At 39.4% G+C, this 12,100-nt stretch overlaps 1 protein-coding gene across 1 annotated transcript in view; it reads left to right on the top strand.

The window, feature by feature from the left end:
* Positions 1-12,100, top strand: part of LOC124719651 — a 470,793-nt gene that overhangs the window by 377,755 nt on the left and 80,938 nt on the right. Inside the window, exon 6 of the mRNA XM_047244864.1 lies at positions 2,259-2,351. Within this exon, the coding sequence (XP_047100820.1) occupies positions 2,259-2,351 (93 nt within the window). The remainder of the gene's footprint in view (positions 1-2,258; positions 2,352-12,100) is intronic.

The following is a 12,100-nucleotide window of genomic DNA, read 5'->3' as shown; positions in this document are numbered from 1 at the left end:
CTGTGTGGTGGTGGGAGGGGGGACATGGGGCAGATTTGGGAGGTGTTGTAGAGGTGGTGGATTGTGGTAGTCAACGGTGGAAGTAGGAAGTGAACAAGGTGGAGAGTTTTTTTTGAGATGGTGAGCATTTTCTGTAGCTCCTGAAGGTCAAGAGTTTTTGTGTGCTATGGGATCCATAAATTTGGGATTGCATAGCAGGAGAATTTTGAAGACTGAAATAAGGCATTGAAAGGTGGTTTGGGCTTGACTGATATGGTATTGCACGACCATGTTGATGGGGGTTAAGGATAGGTGGAAACTGAACAGATGGAGGTTATTTTGGCACCCAGAAATAGGTAATTCGATGCTACAGCCATTTGAGAGTATCCCATGAGCCAAGCAACAACACAGGATTAATATCTGGCTAGCAATAAGCAAAATTTTCTATATGATGCAGGTGGAAGGCGCAAGGCCATGCCGGTGGATAAAAACATGTAAAAATACAGAAATAACATAGAAATGTGTCCAAAAATATTTTTAGACTACACCCAAACATGTGGGAAAAATCACTAAAATATTTAAACAGATGAAATCAGAGGGAGGAGGTTGATAATGAAAAGTGGAAACAGACCGAAATTGGTGTGAGGGCACAATGAGATCAAAGAAAAAATAAATAAAAAGGTTGTAATGTGGTTTCCAGGTTTATGAATGGGTAAGTGTGAAGCCGGGGGATGGCATATGTGGCTAGATTATGTGATGTTAGTATTTGCTAATTGGAATGGAGAGGAGGAGGAGGAGGAGGAGTGGGGTTTGGAAGGGTTTGGTAGGGTGAGATAAAAGTTTGGGTGGCACAGGAAAGGTACGGGAAATAATGCACAAAGATATGCAAGAGTGACACAGGAAGAGTGATCAATTTGAAAGTGTGGGATTAATCATATATATGATATGATACATATGATAAGGAGTAAAGTGGGACTTGGGACAGTGCATCTATAATTGGCCTGGTCTTGCCTGTTTTGCATGGCCAAGGTGGTTGATACAGTGTGGTTTGTAAGTAGAGGATGTAGTGTGGTTTGTAAGGTGACAAGAGAAACACAGGAAAGAAAAGAAAAGGCAGACATTGAGTACGGTACAGCATTAGAATTTAGCAGCAAAGGAAAACAGCACTGGGTTATGGGGTGGAAGAAAGGCCGCCAGGTGAAATTTAACAGTGGAAAATTCAGGATGGAATATAACAAGAGGCTAGCCAGGCAGAGGGAAGTATAGCAGGCTAGAGGCTACTTGTGTGAGCATGCAGGGACTATCTGGTTGCCCCTCACATCATACACTGCTGTTCGCAGTCTGACTTCAGTTGCCAGCGACTCAACATCTCCACTGTGTGGTGAGTAGAAACTATCTTTTTTATAAGATTGCTACATTCCATCGTGGATTTTCCATTCCTACAAAAGATTGACTTCATATGCAACCACAGTTCAGTTTAGTAATGTTACTTTAGTTTCTCTGTCATATAGTCACAAATATCTTAGTGTGTGCAAACAACACTTGCTAGTCATTTGTGAATGCAGTACACTTCTATAAAAATGCTTTTATCTGATTCTTCACAGTATTCAAACTGTTGCAACAAAATACCAGTAGAAATGCTAACATATCCACATAATGCAGTTTACTTTCATTAGAAACTACCTAACTGTTCATTGGAATCTTGACACATGCTTACAAACCTGGGTTCGTGCTGGCAACAGCTCTGGCAATGATGTCAAATAAAACTAGCACACTACTTATGTGTTCAAATATTGCTCAAGATTGAATGACTAATATTGGTGAAAAGGAGGAAGTTGTGTGTCATTTTACATGGCATATTTTATGTGTTTTAAAGTGAAATGGTGTTGTATTAATGCAAATTTGTTGTTTGCAATATCATGTCTCTATTGTAAATGAGAAGTTTTAGTTAAGGAAATAGAATCTCTTGTGAGTGTGTATGGTATGGCTGCTTGATAAGGAAGAAATAATTGCTGTTGATGTGGTTGATGATCTCTTTGATATGTTTGTCTCCAGAATAAACAGAGCTTTAGCTTGAAATGCTATAATGTGGCATCTACATTTTCTTGCTATTTGGACCAGTAATTGAATACTTGTGGCCATTATTTTTAGGCACAACTACCTTCTGTGTGGTATACTTGTTTGATAATGTTCTCCCTCGCTTCCTCTTCCAGCACCCATCTTAAAAGAGTGTCACATAAGAAATGTATATGATATTTTTTATTTTATTTTTTTTTCAGTTTGTTGAAGATCCGCTAATGACTGAAAATCCTAGTCTGAAAATAAAGCAAGACCCAGACTTGAAACACAATGTCAGTGGCTCTGGACATGATGTAAGTTTTTACATCAGTGTTGTCTTAAGCATGAATACAATAAGAATATCATTATATGTTATGGTAGCAGTAAAGTTAAATGACCATAGATGGTGAACCATGGAAACCTATGATACGAGCAATGTTATAGAATTTCTGTAGAATTTCATTTAACTAGTTACCTTGTTCTGTTATGTGTTGGTTGTTATGAATAGTATTTGAAAAGCACTTGTAAGAAGCATAACTGTTGCTGGTTAATTGTATTATTAATGAATGCCTTAAATCAATACCTGGAACAAATCTGCTTACTTCACCAAAGTCATATATTGGTTGTACAGAGGGTGGTTGGAAAGAGTTCGAAAAGCTTGTAAGAATGTTGCAGGGACAGTTGCACAGAGAAATAATTGTTAAGAAAATAATTGATATATTGCACATTCCCAGATTTAATTAGCATTGAAGTTCACGGATAATGTATTGCACACACAAATTCAAGCAGTCTGCTGGACAATGTGTTCTTAAGTTTGTTCTTCATTGGGTGTGTTACGCTGAACAAGAGAGCTATACAAATACCACTAAATTCACTGCTGTGGGAAATTTGTGTCAAGCCTACCTCTGTCATTGTCCTATCACACCTCTTTCGATGTAAATTCACAGATAAATGAATGTCTTTTGATACATTTGGCAATGCTGTTCCTGGCAGTCTGGTTGACTTTGCATGTGCATAGACCTGATAGGCTAAGTTCAGTGTTTATTAAATCAGAAATGGTGCAACAGATCAGATTTTTAACTGTTTTTCCTCAGCACAACCTACCCTGCAACATCTGTACTAGCTTTTCCGCTTGTTTCTGGCCACCCTGTGTAAGGACGGACGGACTTATCCAGTCCTCATGGCATAAATTTGTGTTGTAATGGAACATTGCTTTTCCTTGACAGCTTTCAATGGGAAGACACAATGACAGAGCAAGAATTTATGTATATAGTATCAAATGTAGAACATTCTGGGGGTATTCTATGAAATTAAATATTCAGTTTTATTAATGACAAGAAAGCAGTCTTCCTTTTTGTTGATTTTCAGCTTTAAGTTCAAGTATTTGTGTATCAGTGCTTTGTGAATTTAACTTTAAAATATCCTTGTGCCACATTAATCAAAGATGACTTTATGACAAAAGTAGAATGAGAAACTATACCGAGGAAGTCAAACATATATGCAGAATCTGGTCTATCTTGTGTTGAAAGACCAATACAGGAATAACAATAGAGGAAATCTATATAATTATCTGATGGAAGAGTCTTATATGACAGGACCTGTGCCAAGATGCAAAGCAAGACTACTTAGATTTTTTTTCAAGAACAATACCCAGCTGTGTGAAGTAAGACCAATTGCGGTGAGTATTGGGATTATTGCTAGATAGATGTTGTTGGAAGATGAACGAGAAGAGAACTGAAAATTTTGAGATGTGGTATTAGAGATGGCTGCTGAAAATTATGTAAACTGATAAGATGATAAATAAGGAGTTCCCCTGCAGTATTGCCAAAGCAAAGTGAGAAACGCTGACTGGAAGAAGAGGAAGAAGAGGTAGGTGATAAGATACCAGAGAGTAATGCCTATGTTACTAAAGGGAACTGTAAAGTGAAGAAACTTAAGGGGAAGACAGATATTGGAATATAACCAACAGATGATTGGGGATGTTACATCTACATCTACATGGTTACTGTGCAATTCACACTTAAGTGCCTGGCAGAGGGTTCATCAAACCATTTTCATACAACTTCTCTACCATTCCACTCTTGAATGGTTTGTGGGAAAAAGGAACACCTAAGTCTTTCCGTTCAAGCTCTGATTTCTCTGATTTTATTATGATGATCATTCCTCGCTTCGTAGGTGGGTGTCAACAAAATATTTTTGCATTAGGAAGAGGAAGTTGGTGATTGAAATTTCGTAAACAGATCTTGCCACAAAGAAAACCGCCTTTGTTTCAGTAACTGCCACCCCAACTCAAGTATCATATCAGTGACACTGTCACTTCTATTGCGCGATAAAACGAAACAAGCTGCCCTTCTTTGCACTTTTACGATGTCCTCTGTTAATACTATCTGATAAGGATCCCATACCGTGCAGCAATATTCCAACGAGGACGGACAAGTGTAATGTAGGCTGTCTCTTTAGTGGGTTTCTCGCATCTTCTAAGTGTTCTGTCAACAAAGTGCAGTCTGTTTTGCCTTCGCCACAATATTATCTATGTGGTCCTTCCAATTTAAGTTACTCATAATTGTAATTCCTAGGTATTTAGTTGAATTGGCAACCTTTAGATTTGTGCGATTTGTCATATACCCAAAATTTCAGATTTTTTTTAGTACCCATGTGGATGACTTCGCACTTTTCTTTGTTTAGTGCCAATTGCAACTTACATGATACAGAAATTCTCTCTAGATCAATTTGTAATTGGAGTTGGTAGACTGATGATTTTACTAGATGGTAAATTACAGTGTCATATGCAAACAATCTAAGGGGGCTGCTCAGATTATCACCTAGATCATTTATGTAAAGCAGGAACAGCAGAGGGCCTATGACACTACCTTGTGGAATGCCTGATGTCACTTCTGTTCTACTTGATGATTTACCATCTATCACTACGAACTGTGACCTCTCTGAGAGGAAATCATGAATTCAGGCACACAACTGAGACGATACTCCATACGAACGCAGTTTGATTAATAATCACTTGTGGGGAACGGTATCAAAAGCCTTCTGGTGCAGGGCTACTCTTGAGATGAACAGGTTGTCACAGGAAAGGAATTCGTTGTAAGGAACATCAAATGAGTAAAGGGTGTCCCTATCACACATGCCAAAATACATGTGTGTGTGTGTGTGTGTGTGTGTGTGTGTGTGTGTCAGATTTTCGAGAAACTGCAAGAAGATTTGGACAGGGTAACATTTATTCCAAGATAAATCTCATAAAGTGGTTGTGGCAACAAAACTGGAGGTTTTATAGCTAACACAGATGCATTCTCACTCACTCACTTTCTTTCCAAGCACCACCTGGAAATAAGGGGTAGTGGAAAGTAAAACTTGTCGTAGTAACAGATGTACCCTCTGCCACACACAACTCGTATGTAATGTGAATGTAGAACCAGTTAGAGATCAATAGGCAGGGATATGGATCGTAAATCACATATTTACTATGAGACATATATTGGAGAAATTCTAAGAGTTTAAGGAACCCATTTTTTTCAACATGAGAGTATTCACAGACTGTCATTGCATAACAGTGCGAGAGTGTTAAAAAGATGTATGTGGCCAAGAATGAAGGTGGAACTGAGAGAGTGAGTTCCAGCAAGTTTAGTGTTCATACGAGTTTGGGGCAAGGGTGTGATATTTATGCAAGACAGTTCAACATAATACTTAAGCAAAGGCACTAACTTCGATGGGAGATTCTGTGTTTGAGTATATTAGATAGTCTGTCCCAGCTGTGCAAAGTCCAAAGCTGAGATGGTGCACACAGTGGGGCCTGTAGCCAGCAGTGAATGAAAGATGGTCTGAAGAACAATGGTGAAAAACTGGTGTGGTGGTTCTTTCTTGAGAAGTGGTCCAGAGTACCTCACTGTACGCTGTGAATTTCAGATTGGCCAGCCTAGATAACTGTTGATATGTGCACACAACTTACAGCTGAATGTGAAACAATTAAGCATTAGTAGATACATAGCATTAATCTTCCCTAAAACTAAAACTGAAGTAAGTAATGTATGGTCTATTCAAAATTACTTAGATTGACACTTGGACCAGAACTGGAGGTTCAGCATACCGTATTTACTCGAATCTAAGCCGCACTCAAATCTAAGCCGCACCTGAAAAATGAGACTCGAAATAAAGGAAAAAAAAAATTTCCCGAATCTAAGCCGCACCTGAAATTTGAGACTCGAAATTCAAGGGGAGAGTAAAGTTTTAGGCCACACCTCAAAATCGAAACCAAGTTGGTCCATTGTAATATGAGACACAATTTAGGTCGAATGAAAGACGATACAGCTACAGTAGTTTGGTTCGAGTCATAAGCTTAGCAGTTAAGCTTTACCAGGTAACCATTGCTATGCGTCAGGCGCTCCATCCGTATTTATACGGGTACCCTGCCTTTTTCACGTGCTTCGTCTGGTTTGAATCGATTGCTTATTTTGCTTTGATCTGATAAGTGCCGTTTTCTTTGTTATAGGTGTTTACGTCACTCTAAGCTGAAAATGCATTACTGTACTGTGTAATGCATTGTTTGTCGCATTTTGATAGTGCGTGTTTACGGCCTGTCATCGCTCGCGGCGTGACTTGCTTTTGTGCGCACTACCGCCGCTTAAAAAAAAAGAGGAATCATCTCATTAGCGAAACAATGGCAAGAGACTGCTATTTGTTGTTACTTACACTGCTGCGTTCTTTGATAATGACCAACAAGAACCAAATGCGTATGATAGAACATGGTCTGAACGAGAGTTTTGCGAAAATTTTCCTCTGTTTGAAAATCTTTGCGGCCGCTTCTTTAGTACATCAAATTCTGCACATAAATTAGTCATCTTACATTTAAAATCTAGTCAGTTGCCGTGCTTCATTTCTGACTGTATCACTATTAGGCATAAGAATAATACGAATATAAACATGACACGATATGTATATTCTTCCGCGTTTGCTGTTGTCTCGCTCTAGTTTCGTAGTTTATTACGCAGACAGGATTAAAATGAGATAGCAGCAAACACGAAAGAATACATGGCAAAATGTTTATATTCATATTATTCTTATGGTGAAGGGAATACTGCATGTGATTCACATTTCATCAGGTTCTTATTAGCAACCATTTCTTCTCACAGGTAGGAAAAAACTTGGAACGTAGAGTTGGCCATATTGACAAACATCCCTAACAGTCTTGCCAGTCAGATTTTCGTAGTACATTGAAATTCTGCTACATTCGAAGATGAACAATACGGAATTTGTACTTACTTCGTTGGATAATGTATGAAAATGCAGTGGTCGAAACTCGGGGCGGAGAAAAAAAAAGCTCGTCTTCTACCTTTTTTTTAAATTTATTTACTGATGCAGAGGTTTTGGCGCCAGTATTTATCTTTGTACCCACAAAGCATGCTTGTGTAGCGCTACATATATTCGATGGCAGAAGTTAGTTGTGGCGGCACCTATCAACATTTTTCAGAACTTCCGCTTGCTTTGCACTCGATTCTAAGCCGCAGGCAGTTTTTTGGATTACAAAAACCGGAAAAAAAGTGTGGCTTAGATTCGAGTAAATACAGTACACTTGCCCTATCCTACACAGAACAGACATGTCATCTTCCATTTCCTTCATCTCATTCAAACATGTATACTAATCAGTGTACAAAGATGAAACCGGCATAAATTTATTATGGAGGAACTGCACTATGTATCTATTTTAGTTTTATTTGCGGCAACAGATTTTTAAGTTGATATAAGGGAAGTTTATGAAAATGTATTTTCTAGTCATTCTTAACCCTCCCCCCTTCTACCTGCATGAACCATGGACCTTGCCGTTGGTGGGGAGGCTTGTGTGCCTCAGCGATATAGATAGCTGTACCATAAGTGCAACCACAATGGAGGGGCCTGCTGAGAGGCCAGACAAACGTGTGTTTCCTGAAGAGGGGCAGCAGCCTTTTCAGTAGTTGCAGGGGCAACAGTCTGGATGATTGACTGATCTGGCCTCATAACACTAACCAAAACGGCCTTTCTGTGCTGGTACTACGGATGGCTGAAAGCAAGGGGAAACTACAGCCATAATTTTTCCTGAAGGCATGCAGCTCTGCTGTGTGGTTAAATGGTGATGTCCTCTTGGGAAAATATTCCGGAGGTAAAATAGTCCCTCATTTGGATCTCCGGGCGGGGTCTACTCAGGAGGACGTCGTATCATGAGAAAGAAAACTGGCGTTCTACAGATCAGAGCATGGAATGTCAGATCCCTTAGTCGGGCAGGTAGGTTAGAAAATTTAAAAACAAAAATGGATAGGTTCAAGTTATATATAGTGGGAATTAGTGAAGTTCGGTGGCAGGAGGATCAAGACTTCTGGTCAGGTGAATAAAGGGCTATAAATACAAAATCAAATAGGGGTAATGCAGGAGTAGGTATAATAATGAGTAAAAAAAAGGAGTGTGGGTAAGCTACTACAAACAGCATAGTGAACGCATTGTTGTGGCCAAGATACATGAAGCCCACACCTACCACAGTAGTGCAAGTTCATATGACAACTATCTCCGCAGATGACGAAGAGATTGATGAAATGTATGATGAGATAAAAGACATTAATCAAATGGTGAAGGGAAGTGAAAATTTAATAGTGATGGGTGAGGAAACGTAGTAGGTGAATATGGATTGGGGGGGAAAGAAATGAAAGAGGATGCCGCCTGGTAGAATTTTTCACAGAGCATAACATAATCATAACACTTGGTTCAAGAATCATGAAAGAAGGTTGTATACATGGGAGAACCCTGGTGATACTAGAAGGTATCAGATAGATAATATAATGGTAAGACAGAGATTCAGGAACCAGGTTTTAAATTGTAAGACATTTCCAGGGGCAGATGTGGACTGGCCACAATCTATTGGTTATGAATTGTAGATTAAAACTGAAGAAACTGCAAAAAGGTGGGACTTTGAGGAGATGGGACCTGGATAAACTGAAGAAACTGCAAAAAACATGGGAATTTAAGAAGATGGGATCTGGATAAATTGACAGAACCAGAGGTTGTAGAGTGTTTCAGGGAGAACATTAGGGAATGATTGACAGGAATGGGGGAAAGAAATACAGTAGAAGAAGAATGGGTAGCTTTGAGAGACAAAATAATGAAGGCAGCAGAGGATCAAGTAGGTAAAAAGATGAGGGCTAGTAGAAATCCTTGGGTAACAGACATACGTTGAATTTAGTTGAAGAAAGAAGAAAATATAAAAATTCAGTAAATGAAACAGACTAAAAGGAATGCGAACAGTCTCAAAAATGAGATTGTCAGGAAGTGCAAAATGGCTAAGCAGGGATGGCTAGATGACAAATGTAAGGATGTAGAGTCTTATCTCACTAGCGGTAAGATAGATACTGCCTACAGGAAAACTAAAGAGACCTTTGGAGAAAAGAGAACCACTTGTATGAATATCAAGAGCTCAGAAGGAAACCCAGTTCTAAGCAAAGAAGAGAAAGCAGAAAGGTGGTAGGAGTATATAGAGGGTATATACAGGGTCGATGTTCTTGAGGACAATATTATGGAAATGGAAGTGGAGGTAGATGAAGATGAAATGGGAGATACAATACTGTGTGAAGAGTTTGACAGAGCACTGAGAGACCTAAGCCAAAACAAGGCCCTGGGAGTAGACAACATTCCATTAGAACTACTGATAGCCTTGGGAGAGCCAGCCCTGACAAAACTCTACCATCTGGTGAGCAAGATGTATGAGACAGGTGAAATACCCTCAGACTTCAAGAAGAATGTAATAATTCCAATCACAAAGCAAGCAGGTGTTGACATATGTGAAAATTACCAAACTATCAGTTTAATAAGCTATGGCTGCAAAATACTAACACAAATTCTTTACAGACGAATGGAAAAACTGGTAGAAGCCAACCTCGGGGAAGATCAGTTTGGATTCCATAGAAGTGTTGGAACACGTAAGGAAATACTGGCCCTACGACCTGCCGTGGAAGATAGGTTAAAGAAAGGCAAACTTAACGTTCATAGCATTTGTAGACTTAGAGAACACTTTTAACAATGTTGACTGGAATACTCTTTCAAATTCTGAAGGTGGCAGGGGTAAAATACAGGGAGCGACAGGCTATTTACAATTTCTACAGAAACCAGATGGCAGTTATAATAGTCGAGGGGCATGAAAGGGAAGCAGTGGTTGGGAAGGGAGTGAGACAGGGTTGTAGCCTATCCCTGGTGTTATTCGATGTGAGTATTGAGCAAGCAGTAAAGGAAACAAAAGAAAAATTTGGAGTTGGAATTAAAATCCAGTATCTATCTTACCCCTAGTGAGATAAGCCTCTACAGCCTTACATTTCTCCTCTAGCCTTCCCTGCTTAGCCATTTTGCACTTCCTGTCGATCTAATTTTTGAGACATTTGTATTCCTTTCTGCCTGCTTCATTTACTGCATTTTATATTTTCTCCTTTCATCACTTAAATTCAATATGTCTTCTGTTACCCAAGGATTTCTGTTAGGCCTCGTCTTTTTACGTACTTGATCCTCTGCTATCTTCACTATTTTGTCTCTCAAAGCTACCCATTCTTCTTCTACTGTATTTCTTTCCTCCATTCTTGTCAGTCGTTCCCTAATGCTCTCCCTGAAGCTCTCTACAACCTCTGGTTCTTTCAGTTTATCCAGGTCCCATCTCCTCAAATTACCACATTTTTGCAGTTACTTCAGTTTTAATCTACAGTTCATAACCAATAGAATGTGGTCAGAGTCCACATCTGCCCCTGGAAATGTCTTACAATTTAAAACCTGGTTCCTAAATCTCTGTCCTACCATTATATAATCTATCGGAAACCTTCTATTATCTCCAGGGTTCTCCCATGTATACAACCTTTCGTGATTCTTGAACCAAGTGTTATGATTAAGTTATGCTCTGTGCAAAATTCTACCAGGCGGCTTCCTCTTTCATTTCTTCCCCCCAATCCATATTCACATACTAAGTTTCCTCACCCATCACTATTAAATTTTCACTTCCCTTCACTATTTGATTAATTTCTTTTATCTCATCATACGTTTCATCAATCTCTTCGTCATCTGCGGAGCTAATTGGCATATAAACTTGTACTACTGTGGTAGGCGTGGGCTTTGTATCTATCTTGGCCACAATAATGCATGCACTATGCTGTTTGTAGTACCTTACCCGCATTCCTATTTTTTTTATTCATTATTAAACCTACTCCTGCATTACCCCTATTTGATTTTGTATTTATAACCCTGTATTCATCTGACCAAAAGTTTTGTTCCTCCTGCCACCGAACTTCACTAATTCCAACTATATCTAACTTTAACCTAACCATTTCCCTTTTTAAGTTTTCTAACCTACCTGCCCGATTAAGGGATCTGACGTTCCACACTCTGATTCATAGAACGTGTTTTCTTTCTCCTGATAACCATGCATGTGAACAAAATCTTAAGACTGTATCATATTTTCATCTGCTGCAAACTGCATCTCTATTGGAGATATCAACTGCAAAATAATTTGAGTTAAAGATTGCATATGATGCTCTTCTTATATGAGTTAACGTTAGTGGTAGCCCCTAGGACTGACAAAGACAGAAGACTGGGTATACAGTTAATGGGTCATTGTGTTTTCTGATCAAACTATATACTTATTAGGAACACAACAGAAAATTTAAGACTGTTAATTGAGCCCACACTACACTCAGTAGTGTGGGCATGTCAGCAACTGGCAGGCAATGCAGCAGACTCACCTGCAGGAGGAGGGGCAGTGCAGCACAGTAGTGCGGCTGGCGATGGGACCCAAGCGCAGCAACTGCCACAGCAGGTGGGACCGGAGCAGCACACTGCCACCTCCTGCAACAGCAGCACACTCCACACTCACAGCTCACACATGCTTAACTCTAACTTGCTTCCAAGCTTACGTTTACATCACTTTTGGGTTGAACAGTTGGCAGTACCTCAACTGAATCATCTCTTACCTCACTTGCACAGAGTTATTCATAACTGCCTCCAAGGGCTCAGAAGATGCCTGTTGGGTTACTAACCTGACTACAGCAGATGTTGAAAGTGA

Source organism: Schistocerca piceifrons, chromosome 11, assembly GCF_021461385.2.
Source record: "Schistocerca piceifrons isolate TAMUIC-IGC-003096 chromosome 11, iqSchPice1.1, whole genome shotgun sequence".
Lineage (NCBI taxonomy): Eukaryota > Metazoa > Arthropoda > Insecta > Orthoptera > Acrididae > Schistocerca > Schistocerca piceifrons.
Note: the sequence above shows the minus strand (reverse complement) of the source record. Positions and strands in the feature narration are given on the sequence as shown.